Here is a 20,576-nt window from a genome sequence, read left to right on the forward strand (position 1 = left end):
TTTTCAGTGTGCGTGGAGTATGTAGCCAGGAAGGAGGTGTCTGCGTACTGGTTTGGAAAACTGTTTGGGTGTATCGTTACTTGAAAAAACAGTAACTTGCAGAGCATCGTGTCCTGATTTGCGTAAAGAAATGAAAAGGTAGGGGAGGTGAGGTACCACGTGAATGTTGCGTGTGTTCACGTGCACACGTGTGTTGACACAGAGGGACACAGATTTTCTAAGAAGACACCGCACAGAGTTCTAGGCGGTGACCTCTGGACACGCGTGACACCGAAAGGGTGTGACTCAGCAGATTGAGATTTTACTTTCAGCCTTTGGTTCTTTTTGAACTTTCTGGTGTGGTGGTTTTTTAAAATTAAAACTGAAGATGATAGATTATCGGGGCACCTGGGTGGCTCAGTCGGTTAAACGTCCGACTTTAGCCCAGGTCATGATCCACGGTTTGTGGGTTCACGCCCCGCGTCGGGCTCTGTGCTGACACCTCGGAGCCCGGAGCCTGCTTCGGATTCTGTGTCTCCCTCTCTCTCTGCCCCTCCCCCACTCGTGCTCTCTCTCTCAAAAATAAACAAACATTATAGAATTATAATGTATCATATAAAACCACATTTCTGAGGTTCTACCTTTATGATACTGGAAATACAGTCTCACAATAAGCTAAAACTTTTATAAATCAAAAAGGAAAAAACAGTCCGTTACAGGAAATGGACAAAGGGGAATGAACAAAGAGAAAGTTGGGTTATCCAGTAAGCGTACGTAAAGCTGTTTATCTGTATGGGTAATTAGGAATACGTTAATGAAAAGAGCAGTGACATATGGATTTACACCCATTGTATTGACACATTTCAAAGCCTTTTAATGTCAAATGCAGTTGAGGATGTGGGGAATAGGCGAGATTTCTACACCGGGGAGAGGGTAGTAATCAGCACAGACGTAGCAGAGAAAATTGGCTCCGTCTGGTAAAGTTGAAAATGCTTCTGGGTAGCATTTCGACCTCTAAGTGTATACCCTAGAGAGATTCTTGCACACTAGCACAAATATGTTCACTGCAACATCGTAATAACAAAATCGGAGGTAACTGTGTTTTCCTGGTTGGGGGTTTGCGTGAATAAATTCCGGAAGATTCAAACGACGGAATGTCACAGCCCTTGAAAGGAAAATAGCCATCATTGAACAAGAAGTAATTGAGTTGCAGAAGGAAAGATCAAATGATAACATTCATGGGAAATTTTCAAATGCAAAGCAATTCTGTTGATTTTGGACATGTACACGTGTGATCCAAGCATATGATGGGAAGAATATAACATATACTACAGATGAGTCATTTTATCAAGGGAGGAGGGCGGGGCAGGGTGAAAGGAGGAAGATTACCACTTACTTATATTTTAAAATTAAAAAGAACAGAAGTAAAGATGGCAAAATGTTACCGTTTATATTACCTAAATGGGCCGTGGTTGTGAAATGAATCTGTGCACTTTTCTGGTTGTTTGGAACTACAGCAGGAGTTTTCAAGAGAGAATGTTTTCAAGGTATCATTCCTGCTGCTCACTTTCTGAGGGTGCTTGACCTGTAGAAAAGTCCTGGAATATTGGATGTACTCCTTTTCCAGGACAGAAAGCATAACAAACATCTTAAGCAATTGTTTGTATAATATATTGCCTAGTTTTACGTGACGTGTCCTCTGATTAAAAAAGTGTTTGTTTTTCCTTTTCAGACAGCGTGTTTTCGTGAAGAAAGGGACGTGTTAGTGAATGGAGATAATAAATGGATTACAACCCTGCATTATGCTTTCCAGGATGACAATAACTTAGTAAGAACCACTTTTATATGTTTCAATATTCTTAATTTTTATCAGCAGAATTTAGCATTAGTTTCTTTCAAGCGTTATTTAAATGTAGTTATTATTTAGAATACCACTGAATTTCACAGCATGTAAATTGTCCTCCCCACCCCCCCCCCCCCACCCCCGGGGTAATTTGGTACCTTTCCACTGGAATCTTTTATGCTCTGTAATAGGCAAGTCGATACTAAATCCAGACATTTAAATTCTAGAAAAAGTGCTCAGGATTTTCTCTTTTCACGATTTTCCCAATATATTTGATCTGTAGTATTCTTTTACTACTTGGAATTTTACACATTTTGCAAAGTGGCCACGTGCCATTTTAAGCGGAGCCGCATTTCACATCCGGGCTCATCTGCTTTTATATGGACATCCTGAACCACGTGGCAGAAGAGATTGGGAATGAGCGTGGAGGAAAACGGGAAGCTGAGAAGCACTGCTGAGTGAAGACTGAAGAAGATGATGGTGGCCGCACGCCCCCACGTACGACCCCTGGGCCTGCCGTTCCAGGCTCTTCGTTTCCTGGCCCCAGTTTTTGTCTCACGTTTTTTTTTTTTTTAAGCACACGTGTTGAGTCCCTGCCGAGTGCCACACACAACACTGGGGCCCGGGGTCTAAAAATTAGTACGAAGTCTTGTTCTTGTGATGGACATTTATGGGACGTGTGCCGTGTGCTAGGCACTGCCCTCTAGATCCCGGAGATTTAGTAGTAAGAGACAAAGGATCTCTTTTCTTACTGTTCCGGATGATCAGTCCAAAGCCAAGTAGTAATATCCTCAGACTTAGCTGAGAAAGTGTAACATTCATTCCAGATGAAGAAAGTAGAACATTCATTCCCAGGCGTGAAGTCAGTGAGGAGCCTTCGGAGACGAATGTCAATGAGCTAAACCAAGAAGGGAGAAGATGCAGGGAGGGCGTGGTGAACACAAATGTGCAGGGTGGAGCGGCTTGATGGAGGGGAGAGTAGGGGCGTGGGGAGGGGTGGGGACAGATGAGAGAGTCCCAGCACGTGGCACCTGACGTGTCACGGATAAGAGGTCAGCCACGTTTCTCAAATCAGTGGGGTATTTTGGTCTGCCACTCTTGTGTATTTTTAAAAATGGCATTGTGTCTGAGAGCCTGGACGACAGAAACGGGACTGCCTCGATCGGTCTCTTAGCTCCTTCCTCCTGCCTTCCCCCACCATCGCTCAGGCGTCTCTCACGGAGCCAGGCGTGAACACTGTGGTTTTAGGGCCGTGGAAAGTTTGTGGTAAGAGGGGGCGAGGGGCGTCTGAGGAAGGGAGGAAGCCAGGGTGATCACAGTAGGGAAGGGGAGAGGGTGTACAGTGGGGCTTCGAGTGGAGAGCCAGCCGGGGAGCTGGGACTTCGGTCTGATTTCAAGAGGGGCTTTAAAAGGGACAGTGTGAACGATTCCTCGTGTTCCAGGGCCTGACTTGTGGGATTCAGTGCCTAGTAGTTGACGAATCGAGTTGGGAAACATATTTGGGAAGGAGAAAGTAGAGGAGGGGGAGGGTGGTTAGTTTAATTTGCACATAGTGGCTTTGAATTGTCATGTGATCCATTTAGTGGGTTAGACCTGTCAGTCAGGTGCTCCTGAGGGCTGGTAGCACTACCTGTCTTGGGGTTCTTCCTCTTCTGGATCAATTTTCAGCGAACTACGGCCTGCAGCTCGAATTTGGCCCCCTACTTACTTCTGTACAGCCTGCAAGCTAAGAATTGTTTTTCCATTTTTAAATACTTGAAACAAAGTCAAAAGAAGAATATTTTGTGACCCGTGAATGTTCCATAAAGTTCACAATTCAGTGTCCATAAAGTTCTGTTGGAACGCGGCCATGCCTGCCAATCTGTATGTTGTCAGTGGCTGCTTTTGCACTACAAGGGCAGAGGAGTTGGCCTCTTGCGACAGCCGGCACGGTGACACACGGTGACACATATGTACACGTGAGTCGCGACGCTTTGCACAGCTGCTTGGCAGCCTTCAAATCACAGTGACGGTTATAACTTGATAGCCTTTCTTCTTTTTTAACGTCTGTTTATTTTTGAAAGAGTGAGGGAGACAGCGGAAGCAGGGGAGGGGCAGAGAGAGAGGGAGACACAGAATCTGAAGCAGGCTCCGAGCTGTCAGCACAGAGCCCGATGCGGGGCTCGAACCCATGAACCGTGAGATCATGACCTGAGCCGAAGTCGGACGCTTAACCAACCGAGCCCCCCGGGCGCCCTAACTTGATAGCATTTCTAACACAATACGTATCGCTGTACCGTGACATTTTATGATTCCTGTCGGGAAGAATGCACGTGCAAACTTTATGTACTGTGCTTTTCAGGCAAGCGGAGTGCGGATGAGATTGTTAACGACCCAGACGGCAGCCCAGTGTGACCGGGCTCCACACCACCGCTGTCCTGCTAGAATGCAGGTGTCCATGTTGCACAGGGAGCTCTGAGCTCGGATCGCGGCATTCCCAGCCCACAGGAAGGCAGCCGTCAGGAAGTTCACCAAATATAAAACAATACCTTTTCACCGCAGAATTTCGGCACAGAAATGAAACATGAAAAGGATGCAGCAACCATAGGGAGTTCCTGACGGCTCATTTGTCAGGCAGGCAGGAAAGCCACTTACCAGCGTCAGGTTAATTAAATCAGGTGTGTGGCCGCAGAGAGACGTGCTCACAGAAAATAAACTTGCCTCAGACCGTTAGCCTTGGTGAGAACAGTTGCTTAAAGAATGGGGGGCAGTGGGAACAGCATCAGTGGTTGATTTGAAAACCTGGAAACGATTTTGAGTGGTTGGTTTTGGCTCTTGAGTTGAAAGAGGTTACAGATTGTGCTCTGTTGTTGTTAGTTGAGGTGTCGGGGCTGAGTTTGAAGTCCCTGACGAATCGGCCTTTGTTAATAGTTTGTGTGGAGTAATTATAGTCCATAGTATTTTCGGAGAAGTCGAGAAGATGCTAATTTGGTACAACCTGAATGTTCTCTGCTAAGATGCATTGCGGTGGAGAGCAGTAAAAATGTGTGTGGACAGATTGACACATAATGTAAGATATCAGGCGCCTAAAGTCCGTGGACGTCCTTTGTCGTCTTAATCGGCAGGTAGCTGGCAGCAGATATTTGAATCTGTCGTTTGTTATTCAACCAGTAATATCCCCAGTCAACTTTATTCAGTGTCATGGAAACAACGGTTACCGTGTTCGTGAATTTTTGTCAGAAGCCACAGCCGCGTGTCCCCACCTGCTGTACATACGTTGAGTGCTTTTGCGGTGTTAACACTTTGTGGCAGAGGACAAGATTGAAACATTTCTGAACAAAAAGCCCCACCCTCAGCCATTATTAGAGAATATTGAATAGCTTTGAAATGCGTTTCTCCTGTAGACTTGACATGTTTTAGAATAAATTTAACCCCAAATTATAAGACAACCCAGCACTTACATGTAAAACTTACACTACGGGGCCGTCATTTTGACATTTAACGTTGTTTGAATCACAGGTAATGTCAAGCTGCTTTATCTAATTCTCATGCTGTCGAAAGTAAAAAGAAACGAGGTCTCTGTTTTCACATAAATTTGTATCAGATAGACCTTTTGAGCTCCAGCTGCAGTTAGGACCAGTTTTGGGGATTTGATTTAAGTGCTAAGGAGCTGCCTCGAGTTTAAAACCCGCTTATCAGCAATTGAGAACTTCACCTGACCTTTAGTTAGAAGTGATTAATCTGCGGTGTAATGACTTGCTTCAACACAAGTAGCAGAACAGTCCCAGAGCGTTCTGCAAAGGCCTTCCAAGTGAGGAGCATGCTCAGTTAAAGTTATACGCTCACGAGGGGCGCCTGGTGGCTCCGTCGGTCAAGCGTCCGACTCTTGGTTTTGGCTCAGGTCATGTTCTCGTGGCTCATGAGTTCAAGCCCCACGTCGGGCTCTGTGCTGGCAGCATGGAGCCTGCTTGGGATTCTCCATCTCCCTCTTTTTCTCTGCCCTCTCCCACGTGCTCTCCATCTTTCTCAAGAAAATAAATAAACTTAATCATCTGCTCATGAATTGATACCAGTAGCCACCTTTGTGAAGACATTTTCACAGATGACATACGAGCATCTCGTTACAGATCAGCATTTGCAGAGGGCCGTTAGCTTTAGATCCAGATGATGAGGAGCACTGACTCTGAGCCCCAATTAAGCAAACTGTTACACCCCCCTCCGCCACATAAAGAATTCCATTTTTCTATTAGTACACCTGTATCACAAAACTCACACTTAGTTATTTTGACTTGTACTAATAAAAATGTGTGGAGATTGGTTTTCTATCTTATTATATATCTTGATTTTTCCTCTTGGCCTATAAGCGGAAGTGGTTACTGTCTGGCCCTTTACAGGAAAAAATGGGCGGCCCCCTCCTCTTCGTAGATCACAGCGAATACAAGTAGTAGACGAGAATGACTGCCTAGTGCTTGTAAACGAGGAGGGTTCGCCTGGAGAGAACAGAGACAGGGGACCCAGCACGGAGAAGACTCCTGCAGACGGTCAGAGCGAGAGAGAGAGAGAGAGATGGGGATTCTGCCCCATTGGATCTAATGAAGGGGGAGTGGGTTGAGGTGGAGGGAGATGGTTCGCAGTGACGTCAGCTGCACCGTGGCGGTCGGAGAGAAAAGATAAACGGGAAATACCGTGCCCACCCACAAACCCTGGTTTTCTGCCTCAGTGGAATAGTGCCTCTCTTGGCCATCTGTATTCTACTTTGTGCCTTTATGGCCCTTGTCCCTGGTACCTTTCGTCCTAGTGCCCATTCTCCCCTCGTCCCGGTGAAGTCCAGTTAATACTGCAAGATTGTTCTCAGATTCTGTGTGTTAAAAGTCGTTTCCAGAATTCCCAGTTTGAATTCATCTTTCTCATTTCATTTTAGCGTTACCTTCTTTCTTAGTGCTGTCGTTATCCGAGTAACATATGTATATATACATCTTTGACTTAAGTGACATGAACCCTGCTATCTTCAGCAAAAATATAATTAAAAGTTTGTGTAATTTAGTAGTCACGGAGCTCGTCTGATTTAGGCCAGATCTTGTCTTTATATCTCTTATGCGCTTGTAGAATGGAATAGTGTGTTTCAAACTTCAGATTGTGACCCATTGGTGGATCATAAAATCAATGTAAGGGTTACAACCAGCATTTAAAAAAATTAAATAAAATAGGAAATGACAGAGTGCAGGCAGTAAGGGGAATTATTGTTTCGTGACATGTATTTCTTGTATGATACGTATTGAACTGTCATATAAATCGTATTTATTACTGTGGGCTTTAGTCAGAATTGTTCAAAAGTCTTGGTGGAGAGCTTTGCATATGTTAGTTCTGTTAAATTGAGTGGGATTATATTTGACTTGATTTAGCCATACTTCTGTGAAATTTTCACAATGAGCATGTCAGTGCAAATATAACCTACACAGATTTGTCGGCAAAATTTCTAAGAGTAAACACATACCAAGTATTTGGTTAGCAAACTTACAGCAGTTCATCATGATGGATTTTTGAACGCTTTTCGATAATAAATCCACCAATGACCATGCTTTCTGTTATAGATAGGTGCAACACTGTGGATTCAGGGATTGCTTAAAACTCTGTATTTCGTTATAAACATAGAAGTTTTTAGATACAGAACCGGAGTGTCCAAATACCCAATCTTGTATAGCAACATTTTGCCTCATTTTCATTGACAAAAAACCTGACTTATTTTGTCTCCTCTGAGGTTAGTCTTCTATGTGTCCTTTGCTTTTGACGTTAGAATTGTTTTTTCATTTCTTGGTGAGAAATATCTCAGTGAGAAATAGTTTATACACACACACACACACACACACATATATACATCACTTATTAATTTCTCAGTGAGAAATAGCCTATATATATCAGCCCTTAATTATTTAGAATAATAGTTACAGAATAAAACTATAGAAAATATAGTTTTAGAATAAAAGTTACAGTGTAACTTTTCTTAGCTGAGAGGAAGCTTGTGCTGGGTTAGTCTCAAGAGTACAAGTCCTAAATTACCTTGGTTATCATCAAAGACTTTCTTTTGAATATTTATAAAATATTAGAAAATAAAATCATTTAGAAATGTTGGCAAACCTAGTCTTAGATACCAAAAAGGAAATTTTATTATACAGTTCTTTTCCAAAATAACTGTTAGCCCAGAGGTAGCCACATAAGGAACCTGGTCTGTAGTGCTGTGTGATTCAAGAAAGCCATCAGTCTCACGTATAACCTGCTCAGATATCTCTACGGCCAATTGATGAAAAAATTATATAGAGTCATAGCATATATGTGTTTTATTTGCTTCAGATAAGTTGGCGTAACTTAATGAATGATATCAAAATGTGATTAGACCCTTTTTTAAAAAAAAAAAACTCCTTAAACACAAACCTGCTTAGTTGCATCAACACTGTCACATGCAATTCTTATCACTTGGATGTCATTTAGAATATTATGAATCCGTGAAATTTATGTCTTCTTCATACCTTCTTGTCCGCTGTTTCCTGTTTAGTTCTTTTATCCTGGAGGGGGAAGAAAAGTCAGGGAAATATTTAAAACAAAAATTCTGCTTCTTGAATTAGCATCTGTCAACTGTTTACAGGATGAGAGGCATTTAAATGTTAGATGGTGATTAGTCATACAAACTCCAGACTCTTTACAGGAAACCAGTTTGTGCTGAAGATAGAAATTGTTAGAAAAAGGCATGGAAGGATGAGTGCAGGGTGGCCTCCAGGATTAACTGCGAATGTCTCTGAGAGCAGGATGACTAAATGGACTTCCTCTTCTCCCCAAGGAAACTTCCACAAGCATATCTGTTCTAGGAGACATTCTTTCTCCGGAACACAGTTCATTTATTGTATGCTTTCACACGTTGTAGCATTGTTTCTTTGGAATGCAGTTTCTTATAAGCACAAGATTTGAGATGAAGATTTTTTTTTTTTTTTTTTTAAGAAATTCGGAGTTGGAAATCCTGTGGTGTGCTTTGGCCATGCCTAGTGGTCTGTTTATTTTGGAGGGATGAAAGATTGCTAGAGACTCCGTCTGTGTCTTTGATTTCTTTTTTAGTATTCTGGCGCCCTGCACATATTCTTTATGTCATGGGTGTAGTCCGTTTTTTTTATCGGTGACTCTTTTGAGTACAAAGAAGCTGATCTCAGGATCAAGAACCCTGAGCTCTGGTTTTCCGCCCACCCAGGGTATGTTTGGGCAAATCGTTTAACTTCTTACGCCTCTGATTACAGAGCCATAAGGCAGGGACAGCAGCTGTGATCCCTGTGTCTGCTACAGGGACCTTATCTAGAAAACCCTGTGCCCGCAGACTGGGACTCCTACTTCATGGAGACAATGAAAGCACTGGTCACTCAAGCATGAACTTGCCACTTGCCATGCTCTAGTCTCAGCATGAAAGTTCCCTTTCACCTCCCCTGTATCTGTGTAGATTTACTCGCATTTGTACCTGTTCTCATTCTTCCTCTCAGTGTGGATGAGCTATTTGCCTTTGACTTTGGGTCCATCACCTTTGGCCCGTTGCAGAACTTGATATCACTGGTCAACTGCAGTACTCTTTCCCCTCTACAATACAGAGGTCTAGAAATGTAAGAACCAAGTACATGTTACTCTGCAGCTTGCTCTTGTCCTTCAGTGATCCCATGGGCATATATATTTAATTATTCTTTTTGGCGACTGTATACTACTCCACAGAACGGACATGTTGGATGGATCCGTTTAATGGTTTCCTTGTTGGTCACTATTCGTATAGTTTCTGACGTGTTGCAGTTATCAAAGTGCCGTGAGGTAGATATACTTGTCCATATGCCCGACATATTGGAGTTCTTATTTTCATTGACTGTATTCCTAAAAGTGGGAATACCAGGTCCAGGGGTACACACCTTTTACATTTCAGTAAGTACAGGAAGTTACTTTCCCGAAGCGTTGCAGTGTGTCATCCCCAAGAAAGCAGTGTCGTTTCAACTCCCTGCTTGGTGCAAAATGGATTTCGTTGTTGCTCTGGTTGTGACCGTGTGTCAATTGGCTAATTGTGCTTCCTCTTTGGCAAATTAATGGTTAATATAGCCTCAGCCTAGTTTTGCTGGATTGCTTGCCCTCTTCTTGACCCCTGGTGGGGGCCCTTTATGCTAGGATTATTATCTCCTTGACCTATCTTACAAACATCACCTCTCAGTCTATATTTTTCTTAAACTTGTTTAAAGGCATCTTGGCCATATTGGGTACTATTTTAAAGATAGTTTATGAGTAGGAAGTTGTTCTACCAGATATTAAACTTTACTAATTACTCACTGAGAGCCATATGATACTGACATGTTAATAGACAACCTTAGCAGGATAGAGGCCCAAGAGCAGATCCAAGTGTATTTCACATCCTAAATTATGGTAAGGAGACGTTTCAATCTAATTACAAGAAAGAATGGATATTTAATTACTTGTTTTAGATAATTGACTCTTGAAGAGAATAGTTTTCACACCTTGTACAAAAAGACATTTTAGACAAATGAATGAATGAACGGGATTCAAAGTCAGGTTCTTTTCCTTTAAGGGCCTACAGCAATACCCTCCACTTATTTCTGTCACGGTATTTGCATGACACTGAAGTTGCCCACTGGTTTGTGTTTTTTTCTCCTTTAGATTGTAAATTCCGTCAAGGCAGGAGCCCTTACTCACTGTGGCGGCTCAGTTGGGGGGTGTGATGGGCGCACCCAGTGGGTGTTTCCTCGCTGTGGAATTGTGAATGAGCTTGTGTGTTCCCCTCTTGTTCTGTATTCTGTCTTCCGTTCGCAAAAAAGTCATTTACAGAATAATATATCAAATAGAAAGCTGTTTACTTTGTCCCTAAACCTGTAAGCTTAATGTCATCAAGACAGGCGGGGGGGGGGGGGGGGGGGGGGCCTGGATGGGGATTGGGGAAGTGGGTGGGGCTGGAAGTGGATGGACTCCATGGAGATTCAGTAGGAAGTAGATGCAGCAGGACCTTGGTGATTCAGTTGAATGTTGTCCTGAACAAAAGGGAACACGTAAAAGAACGACTGGGCAGCGCTTGGAGAGATCTGCTGGTATGTGTTACGGACAAAAGGAGCTTTTTTTCCTACGTGAGGCTTTTATTGGCCGTTTCTAACGCATCTTGTCTCCCTGATACCAAAACCCGACTGCGAGCATAGTTCATTTTCAACTCATCGCTTTTCTCTTGCGAATTTTCTTTTGTGTTTTCTGCTCATTGCTCTCTCCAGTTGCTGAATTCTGTCTTAGAAACTGTGAATTGACCTCTGAGGGCAAGGTAGGGGAAGAGTATACGAGCAGACAGAGCCAGAACTCTGTTTAGCAGGCCGCAGGAAAGGGAAACTAGGAATAATTAGGTACTATAATTTTTAAAAAATTTTCCTTGAGGAAAAAAAAATTTTTTTTCCTTGAGAGAGCGAGAGAATCCCAAGCAGGTGCCATGCTCAGCGTGGAACCTGATGCGAGGCTCGACCCCACAACCCCAGGATCGCGACCTGAGCCGAAACCAAGAGCCGGACGCTCCACCGTCTGAGCCACCAAGGCCCCCCTGTGTATTCATAATTTTGTATGCTGTCTCAAGGAGGTGTATTTATCATAGAAGAGGTCCAGTAAGGCACATGGAGAGGCTGAAGGAAAGGGATCCATGGGGTTTATTAAGAGGAAGAACAGAGCGGATTATGGGTGAAAGTAGGCGATAGGCTGGCACAGGGAGCCTAGACTTTGAAGGTGACCGTGGGTGGCAAAAATGTTGACACGAATGTTTTTCAGCAGTTTTCTGGTAGATGGTTATGCTCGGACCTGAGGAGCCTGGGGTAGTGAGAACAGTTACTGTGCACTGTCGAGGCAGGAAAGCCTTTGATGTAGGAACCTTTTTGCCTTTTTATCCTCTGGGGTTTTCTCCAGGTTTGGGATGGAAAAATCCTGATTGGCACCTGGTGAATGTTTGTTGAAGGGGTGAGTTATGTTTTACGACTTTCTGTGTGTATTTGTTTCCAGTTTTAATAGCAGACTTTTTTATTTGAAAAGTTTTTGTGTTTGCTACTCGAAGTACTTTAACTTTAGAGTAGTAGATGTGGGTTTCTTCTCCACAGCCATCGTCATTTCTAGCAACATGTTTACGCCAAGAGTTCATTATATTAGTTTGTTCTAATCTTCATGATAGAGTCTGTTAAACATTAGGTCTAGTAAATATAGCAAGTAAACCATAGACCAGAATTTGTAATGCATTGTTTCTCTGATTTTCAAGGATTTAAAAAATGAAGTTGGTTGGTTTTATTTAATAAAAATTGCCCATGCTTAGCATTTTAATGTATAGTGACAAGAATGTGAATTTTCTCAAGACTCTTTAAATCTTAAATGTCAACTTGGTGATATCACTGAAGTAATACCTTTATTTGGCGATAAAATAATTTTACTTATTTATTTATTGAGAGAGGGACCAAGCAAGCATGCGCTCCTACAGGCAGGGGAGAGGACAGAAGGAGAAGGGGAGAGAGAATATTAAGCAGGCTCCATGCCCAAAGCAGGGTTTGATCTCACGACCGTGAGATCACGACCCGAGTTGAAATCACGAGTTGGACGCTTAACCAACTGAGCCACCCAGGTGCCTCTCAGTGATAAAAGCATTTTAACTTGAAGGTGTTATAAGTGACATTTAAGAATCTTCTGTTTACTGTCCTTCATGCTGAGTGCTACACTCAGAAGAAGGTGTCGTTATCATAGATAACATAGATGAGAGAATAAAGTGTCAAAGAGATTAATTTATTTTTCAAAAGTCATTGATAATCCAGAGTCAGAATTTGAATACAGGTTTCTCTGACTACAAAGATCATCTTTTCACTCTGTCTTGTTTTCACTCAACCTAAAAAATATATATGATATATGCTATGGTACAATAAAATTACTATACTATACTGTACTATAATACACACACATATATACGTGTTTATAAAGCAATCTAGAAAATACCAAAAAGCGGGACACCTGGTGGCTGAGTCGGTTAAGCATCTGACTTGATTTCAGCTCAAGTCATGACCTCGTGGTTCATGGGATTGAGCTCCGTGTCGGGCTTCATGCTGATGGCACAGAGCCTGCTTGGGATTCTCTCTCCTCCTGTCTCTCTGCCCCTCCCCTGCTCGCACTCCTCTCTCTCTCTCTCAAAATAAATAAGTAAACTTAAAAACAAAGAAGAAAGAAAATACCAGATGTCTATGACACCATGGGTAATCTAACAACCCAGAGCTAATCCCTGTGAACATTTTGGTGTCTACTCGTCTTTTCATTTTTGGCGTATACCTATGGTAAGGGAAGACTTGTTTTCACTTAACGTTCCCCAGTACTCTCTCAGTACTGCTTTGCTTCTGACATGAGATGTGTGGGTTTCTGCAACACCAGCAGAGTATCCTGTGGTTTAACTCCATTCTGATGCCGTCCACCTGGAGATAGTGTCACATCCCATAGGCTAAGGGGTCCAGTCCTACAAGACTCCCTCCTCACCCCTAGGTACAAGTTCAGGTTATTACTTGTGCTTCTGACTCACAGACGGTAGGTTGGAGATCATCACGACTTAATCCTCAGATACGGTTGGTCTGCTGGAGCAGCTCACCGGACTCAGGAGGAGCTCCGTGACGCAGGTGTACAAGGCTGGGTACGGTGAGGGAGGCGTGGAGCCTCCCCCCCGCCCCCGCCCCGCAGCACCTCCACTTGTTGGCCGACCTGGAAGCTCTCCGAACCTCATCCTTTTGGGTTTCTAGGACAGCGTCCTTAGATAGGCATGATCCATCAAGTCATTAGCCATTAAGGATGGATTTAGCCTCGGCCCTTCCCTAGAAATTTCCAACCTTCTAATCTCAGTTGGTTCCCCTGGCGACCAGCCTTCGTCCTTAGGTTACCCAAGGACTTTGCAAAAGTCACCTCGTCAACATAAATACTAGTGTGGTTGAAAGGAGTTTCTTGTAAATAACAAAAGCTAGCTTTGTGCCAACAAATGTATGTATTTCTTACTATAAATCACAGTATCGTATACACATACTCGTGGGAGTCCATATCTAAAATTACTTGGCTTCTGTTTATATAGACCTAAGAAGAGTCCGTTTGGATACTTCTGCACTATCAGAAATAAGAGGAGTATGTACATCGTGGGAATTATTATATCCTGTATAAGAGTGCTTTCCAAATGCTGGTCCAGTGCTGGTTTAATAAAGTTGCTACCAGTCCAAGAGAAAAGAGGGAAAACGTAATAATGGTTATAAAAGGAATCTATTCAACACACATGGCTGTCTTGCATTCGAATTCCTGTAATCATTTGTGAATTAAAATGTTTATTCTTCTATGAAACGTTGATAAAACTATGGTCTGTTATGGGCGATGATGTTGATGTTCCTTTTTGATGTCGTTACTTGGCAAAGTATAACAACAAAACAATGGTAATCCTTCGTTGTTCCCTGCCTCAATTTTTAAAAACTTTATATTCTTGCCTCAGGAAGCATACAGGCTTTGTAATGATCATCTCACCCAGCTTCTTGTTAATTAACAACAACGGTATTTGACCCCAGTGCTGTTTGGCCTTGGGTTCTATTACATGTATTACTTTTTCACCCTTATTATTTGATTACTTTTTTTCTTCTCATTCCCAGTACCTGGTGATGGATTATTATGTTGGTGGGGATTTGCTGACTCTGCTCAGCAAATTTGAAGACAGACTGCCTGAAGATATGGCTCGGTTTTACCTGGCTGAGATGGTGATAGCAATCGACTCCGTTCATCAGCTGCACTACGTACACAGGTGGGTAAGACCTTACGCAGCAGCGGGCTGTGTGAGCCTGGAAGCAGACGTTTTTAGAGGAACGTGGTGCTTTCGATGGCCACGGAGGAATTTTGTCTTTGTAAACTATTTGACAGGTGTAATGATTGATTTAAAGTCTGCCCTGCAGATGTGTGTTTGATTGTATGCAGTGTAAGACGGAATGATAAAAATGGGCCTGTTTACACAATGATTTTTCATTTGGGGTTCTTCTTCGACCTGTTGACACACGTTAGAAGTCTCTTTCTCTGTGAACAGCTCATAATAATTTATGTGAAGAGCTTAAAGAGCAGTCTCACATTTTATTTTTATTTTTTATTAAAAAAATGTTTTTTAAGTTTATTTATTTATTTTTGAGAGAGAGCCAGAGTGAGCTTGGGAGGGACAGAAAGAGAGCGAGAGGGAGAGAGAATCACAAGCAGGCTCTGTGCCATCAGCACAGAGCCCATCGTGGGGCCCGATCCCACGAACTGTGAGATCGTTCATGGGCCAAAATCAAGAGTTGGACACTTAACCGACTGAGCCACAAGGCACCCCAAAGGAAGATCATTTTGATTAAAACTTTTCTATTCATCAGATCTCACTGTGGCTCTTGCCTACTCATATGCTTTTCCCTATTGATATTTGATAGTCACAAATTTTATTAAAAATAAAAGGATGAATATACTTTGAAAATCGTAAAACATGACGTGTTTTATGATGGTATTAGGGTCTCAAGAGTGAATTACAGGATGAGAAACCAAAGTGCTTCTTTCTTTGCTCAAACAGTAACCCAAGGTCCTAGCTGAGGACTCATTTAAAAATACTTTAAAAATATCATTTTATTGAACATTTAAAGAATGTTAGTTTCATGGGGTTTTGTGAAACTGTACCCAATTCATATCTAAATTCTCAATAAGGAATGATTACTTTTGAAAATAATCCCTCTGGATTGGAGATAGTAAATATGAGGTATTTGTGTTACCTGCCCTTCTTCCAGGCTGTGACACAGATACTCTTAACTGATCATAAGACCCTTTCCCACCGACTGTATGTGCAGTCTTAGAGTTCTTCTCAACACAGCATTCTACCTGACAACTATCTTTCTGACGTTGACATTGAGAAGCATTTCAACCCTGAGCTCTGTTAAATACGTGTAATTTTACGAGGTACCTAACGTTAAATGAATCCCATTCATTTCATTGTTGGACAGCTCCGATGTCATAGAATTTTACTTTATGTTAAGCTGAATTTCTTTTTCTCCTAATCGTTGGTCCTAGTTTTGCTGTAGAACCACATACAATAATCTAATTTATCTTGTTACCATGCCTTCTGAAGCCGTCTTCTCTTTAGGCTAAACATCTAAATACCTGTCGTTTCTGTGTTCTCAAGGCTCATGTACACATTCTGTCTCCCACTATCTGACATGCACATAGTACCCTCACCCTCACCTTGTGCCTTCTCCCTCCTCTCTCTCCCTTTACTCTTCAGTGGACGTGTTCTGCTAGGTTAACGTACCTCTTAAAATGTGGCTCTCATTTTCTGGACAGATTGTATTTTAGTAGATGCTTTACTGAGGAAATATTCCTGGGGTCTTCTTTTATAAATAGCGCTGTGCTAAACTGCATAAAATTTTAAGTAAGTGTAGCATATGGTCCTGACTTGGAAAAGGCTTCCAGTCCATTTGGGGACACAAAACACAAGACATAAATAAGAACTAAAGTAATAAAAGTTAAATAATCACTTAGGGCAAAAGTTTAAGAGATGGAGTGAGCCCAGATTGCGAACTCTTTGTTGGGTTATACAAGCAAATTACAGTGAACTCAGAGAAACAAATAATCTTAATTCTTAAGATTACCATTCATTAAGAAAACCATTCTTAATGGTTTTTTCCACTGGTTATTTAACTCTCACTATGTGTTACGGACTTTACCTGTATTATTCTAATTCTGACAATAAATCTATGATTTGGGTGTCATCTAAAATGGATGTTCCAGGGGCGCCTGGGTGGCGCAGTCGGTTAAGCGTCCGACTTCAGCCAGGTCACGATCTCGCGGTCCGTGAGTTCGAGCCCCGCGTCGGGCTCTGGGCTGATGGCTCAGAGCCTGGAGCCTGTTTCCAATGCTGTGTCTCCCTCTCTCTCTGCCCCTCCCCCGTTCATGCTCTGTCTCTCTCTGTCCCAAAAATAAATAAACGTTGAAAAAAAAAATTTAAAATGGATGTTCCATTTTACAGGTGAGGAAACCCAGCTTCAGAGACATGAGTCGGTAATTAGCATAGGCTGGATTAAAATCGAAGTCAGGCTGATGCCGGAATTTATGCTGTTCATATAACATCATATTGCTCATAAGAGGATGCTTTACTGGTAGGACTTTGCAGAATAAAAAGGCTTTCTGTGGGCAGAGAGGAAGGCGTTCTAGAAACAAGGGATGAAGGAGACAGGGACACAGGCGGGCAGAGGGCGGGTCTAGAGAGGGGTTGGTAGGTGACTCGGCTGAAGAAAAGAGCTCATGTGGAGTTTAGGAAGAGAGATTTCAATCCCTGTTGTGGAAACGTTTGAACACCATGCTGTAGACTTTAGATCTTGGGAGCCATCAAGATACCGATACTTTTAGGTAATGTAGTGTTTGATTAAAACAGTGTGTTAAGTAAGTTGACTTTACAGTAAACTGTGTATCAGTTTTCATGTTTTGCTGGATTTCAGAATGTTTTATAGTTATGAATTTCAAGTAGAGGGAGTTAGAGAAGACAAAAAGGGAGTAGTGGAGACTGGATGTGTTCGGGGAAGGAAATACTTTTTTTCCCTTGTGTTCTTGTATTTTGTTATTTTTTAAAAATGTTTATGGATTTGTTTTGAGAGAGTGTGTGTGTGAGAACAGGGAAGGGGTAGAGAGAGAGGGAGAGAGGGAATCCCAAGCAGCCTCCGTGCTGCCATCACAGAGCCCGATGCGGGGCTTGAACTCACGAACCGCAAGATCACGACCTGAGCCAAAATCAAGAGTCAGATGCTTAACTGACCAAAGCATCCAGGTGCCCCTCCCCTTGTGCTCTTTCAAACTACACTTATTTCCAAACCTATAAAATACATTATTGGTCTTCTGACAGCACAGATATTTTCATATGAAAATTTTGTCTTCACTTATGCATCGGGAGAAAGGAGCAGTGGAGAGTAGTGGATGAGAAGAATCATGAAATCATACATGCGAGTGTTGAGCACATTGTGAGATTTCAGTCAAGAACATTGCAACTTCCTTTGAAATGTCTAGAAATAACACTTTAAAAACACATTGTAAGGCATCATGTTACCTGTTTTCAGAGATGTTAATTATGAGATGAAAGAGACAGGAATGGGGACATGGAAATAAGAAGCCCAGAGATTGACTCTGGAAGGCTGTAAAATTGATTTACAAACTGACCCCATAAAGTACAGACATTTTCTAGTAACATGATGTAGTAAAAACAAGCATTAAGCTCGGTGCCAGCAGACTTATGCACTGTTCTGGTTCCCCCATAAGCTTTTTAAACTCAGATTCCAAAACATGATTTATCACTGAGATTACAGCAACTTGAAACTTCTTTTTTTTTTTTTAACGTTTATTTTGAGACAGAGACAGAGCATGAACGGGGGAGGGGCAGAGAGAGAGAGGGAGACACAGAATCCGAAGCAGGCTCCAGTATCTGAGCTGTCAGCACAGAACCCGACATGGTGCTCAAACCCACAAACCGCGAGATCATGACCTGAGCCGAAGTTGGACGCTCAACCGACTGAGCTGCCCAGGCGCCCCAAGCTCCTCCCCTTTTAAAGAGGCGGGGAAAGGACGCAGTGGGACTGAGGACAGAAGAAACATGGCAGCAGTAGAGCTGTTGTTGGTAGCGAGGCTGATGGAGGTGCTTTAAACGTTAAAGATGTCCGTTCTCCCCAAACTGATCTGCAGGTTCGATGCAGCGCCTGTCAAAATCCCGGCAGGGTTCTTGTTTTCTTGTTCTTTTAAATCCAGGTGAAAGTACGTGTCGAGCTCTCCACCTGCAACAAGTCCAGCTCCTGCCCTTGTGTTGGTAGTTGTGTTTAGGCCTCAGGCTCCTGGCTTGTCCCAAAGCGACTGTCCCTAGCTACAAATTTAATAACATCATTTCATTTTCAGTAGTTACGACAGCTCACAGGTTTTTCCTTTAGAGCAGTAAAGATTTTTTATTTGTTAGGTACAAACAGGCTTACTGCAAAGTTTACATGGAAATGCAATGAAACTAGAGTAGCTAAAATGATTCTTTTAATGATTTTGGAAAAGGAGAACGAAGTAGTCAGAATAACTACCTACTGTTGAGAGTTACTACGTTGCTGCCTTAAGCAAGACACTGCATAGTGGGGGAGGAGTAGACATCACAGATCACCAGGTAGAAAGGAGAACCCAGGCCGAAATGTACACAGTTACCTCCAGCTGATTTTGACGACGGTGCTGACGCAACTCAGTGGAGGAAGGATCATCTTCAGCAAACAGTACGGGAATCGTAAGCGAAAAAACAAGCTTCCTTCAGCCTCACACAAATGTGAAAAATAGTTCAAAATGGGTCATGGATTTAAGTAAATGACATAGGGGTACCTGGGTGGCCCAGTCAGTTGAGCAGCTGACCAGCTCAGGTCACGATCAGGTCAGGTTCATGGGTTTGAGCCCCGCGTGGGGCCCTGTGCTGTCAGCGCAGAGCCCGCTTCAGACCCTCTGTCCCCCGCACCTGCACCTCCCCCGCTCATGCTCTCTCTCAAAAATAAAAAGTAAGTAAATAAAAATAAAAAATAAACATTAAAAAAATATTCAACGTAAAAGTATAAAACTTTCAGAAGAAAACATCAAAGAACATCTTCTGGACCTAGGGCTTGGTGAGGAGTTCCTAGGACACCAAAAAGTACTCAAGTGGACTTCATCAGCACTAAAAACGTACACTTCTAAGGCCCAGGTAAGCCGATGAAAGGGCAGGCTCCAGAATGGGGGGAAATATTTGCAGACCACATACAGGATGTACACCTTATGTCTAGAATATATAAAGAACTCGAAACACAATCCTCAAGAAACCTCAGACAGTCCAGTTATAGGATGGACGAAAGACCCAAAGAGACACCTTGCCCAAGAGGAGATCTGGATGGCAGTGAGCACATAAACGGCTGTTCAGTGCCCTTGCCATTAGCAAACTGCGAACTACACCCACCATGAGAGGCAGGCCAGTGAGCAGGTGTTAGGACCGCTAAAATACGGACCAGCGGTCCTACTAAGTGCCGATGACCCTGCGGAGAAAGGAGATCTCCCACACATTACTGGTAGGAAGGTAAAATGGTTTGGCTACTCTGGAAACAGTTTGCAAGTTTAAACAAAGTAAACATGCACTTACCATGTGACCTGGTCGTTGGCGTTTGTAGACATTTATCCCAGAACAATTAAAACATTTGCAGAAAAACCTGTACGTGAATATTCATAGCAGCTTTGTTTGTAACCGCAAAATACTAGAAATGGCCCGCGAGTCCCTCCCGGGCGGCGTGGTAGCCACCTGCTGGGCGCCCCGTGGGCCCGCGGCACTGGGAGCACACGGCAGCCTGAGCGGCCCCGGACGGTCCTGAGTGACGAGCATGGACGCTCAGAACGTTATGTTGTTTGTGACTCCACTTACCTAACATTCTTGAATTACCAAAACTACAGAGGTTGAAAGCCGATGAATGGTTCCCAGGGGACAAGGTCAGGGGCAGAGTGGGGAGTGAGACAGCCCGGGGCAGTTCTCTTTTGTGGTGATAGTACAGCTGTGCATCTTGAACGTGGTGGTAGTTACATGAGTCTGTACGTGGGCTAAAATCGCATGGAATACGCACAGATTAGAAAAGGATAAAAGCCGAAAGGTCTCTGACGGAACATTAACGTAGTAGCGTCAGCTTCCTGGTTTTGCTATTGTGCCCTGTAACCA

General features: G+C 42.9%; 1 protein-coding gene across 1 annotated transcript in view; it reads left to right on the forward strand.

Annotated features, from left to right (window-relative positions):
- The window catches only part of CDC42BPA (CDC42 binding protein kinase alpha), a 270,725-nt gene that overhangs the window by 59,730 nt on the left and 190,419 nt on the right, over positions 1-20,576 (forward strand). The window contains exons 5-6 of the mRNA XM_047076475.1: positions 1,712-1,807; positions 14,488-14,636. Of these exons, the coding sequence (XP_046932431.1) occupies positions 1,712-1,807; positions 14,488-14,636 (245 nt within the window). The remainder of the gene's footprint in view (positions 1-1,711; positions 1,808-14,487; positions 14,637-20,576) is intronic.

This window comes from Lynx rufus, unplaced genomic scaffold (assembly GCF_022079265.1).
Source record: "Lynx rufus isolate CCGP_SWC_20201006 ecotype Redwood Valley unplaced genomic scaffold, mLynRuf1.p SCAF_15, whole genome shotgun sequence".
NCBI lineage: Eukaryota > Metazoa > Chordata > Mammalia > Carnivora > Felidae > Lynx > Lynx rufus.